Source organism: Bos javanicus, chromosome 19 (genome assembly GCF_032452875.1).
Source record: "Bos javanicus breed banteng chromosome 19, ARS-OSU_banteng_1.0, whole genome shotgun sequence".
In the NCBI taxonomy this organism is placed as follows: domain Eukaryota; kingdom Metazoa; phylum Chordata; class Mammalia; order Artiodactyla; family Bovidae; genus Bos; species Bos javanicus.
Genome location: NC_083886.1, coordinates 4,251,483 through 4,252,813, shown reverse-complemented (window position 1 = coordinate 4,252,813; position 1,331 = coordinate 4,251,483). Strand labels below are relative to the sequence as shown.

At 45.2% G+C, this 1,331-nt stretch overlaps 1 protein-coding gene across 1 annotated transcript; it reads right to left on the bottom strand.

The window, feature by feature from the left end:
* Positions 1-528: 528 nt before the first annotated feature.
* Positions 529-1,039, bottom strand: LOC133231549 (endogenous retrovirus group PABLB member 1 Env polyprotein-like). The gene has a single exon (XM_061389924.1). The coding sequence runs from the start codon at positions 1,023-1,025 to the stop codon at positions 531-533; it is 495 nt and encodes a 164-aa protein (XP_061245908.1). The 5' UTR covers positions 1,026-1,039; the 3' UTR covers positions 529-530.
* Positions 1,040-1,331: the final 292 nt, after the last annotated feature.

Here is a 1,331-nt window from a genome sequence, read left to right as displayed (position 1 = left end):
CCAGGACAGGAGCAAAGTCCAAAAGGGAATATTTTTATCAGACATGGCTTTCACTTGATTTTGCATATCTTCCAAGGCAGAAGATACATTTTCAGACATGTCAGGCGTGTGTACTCCACATTCAACTTTAATTATGGCCCAAGTCCCCCCCTGGGCTGTTGTGAGTATGTCTAATATCTTATTTTGAATTACTGCCTTCCTCATCTGAATTTGTTCTTTGTTCAAGGCTTGAATGGCTTTGGTACTGTCTAAGAGGGCCTGTTTAGTGAAATTAGTTAAGGTCTCTACCTTAACCATGATATCCATTGTCTCTATAGAGGGTACAAACAAGGCAGCAAGATAGTCATACCATTGGAACATGGATCGTGTCCATCTTGCATGCAGATAGGGCAGGTTTACTGGACGTTGGTGTAGGCTAGGCTTAATACTGTCATGGGTGAAAGCAAATCCTAGTGTGCAATGCCGTACTCAGCTAACTGATAACCATGGCCATAAGTTAACCCCACAGAACCACTGGGTCCTGTTTGGGGCTACCCAACGGATTTCAGGATTATATTTTCAGTCTGGTAGTATTGTTCAAGGTACCAGGAGGCCTGTCTATCTTTTGTAAGGGAGCCCCTCTCCTTTTTGTTTTTTATATATGAGGTATAAGCCCTTGTTACCTCCATAAGACTAGTGTTCATGTTAAATGTAACCCTATGTCCCCAGCCCACTGATGGCTTTTTCTTACACCAGGAGAGCAAAGAAAGGTTATGATTGGTGAGAGAAAGGAAAATTCCTTTCTGTTGTTTCAAGAAGGAGCACAGTGGTATAAAGTCTCCATAACAAAGTAGAGATACCCACCATGGGAGTCCGTCCATTACTGACAGGGGCATAGCCTCACATACCCAACAGTTGGAGGAGTTGTGGAAGTCCACGTAAGAATGTGCCCATGAGATGAAGATGTTGTCCTGTGCAGGAACAGTGGTCAGGCTCAGAATTGTGTTGGTGAGGCCGAGTAGCAGGAATTGTTTACCCCACTCCATCTTAGGGAGGGCTCGTCTGGGACCTCGTTTTTTTCTTCTTCTTTAGAATCATCCTGGTTTCCCATGGATTGGTGGGGTCCTTCTGGGTGGTCAACTTGGCGTCTTCTGGGTCAGCGTGGTATGCCTTCTTCGCTCTGGTGTGATGGATCCAAAGAGACCCACAGCAACTTTAACTGTGGTAAGGGTGGTGAAAACAACAGTACATGGACCTTTCTATCAGGGGGCTAGTGTATCATGTTTCCAGTCTTTCACCCATACCTTGTCCCCTGGTATAAACTCATGCATTTGCTCCCCCAAGGGGAACAG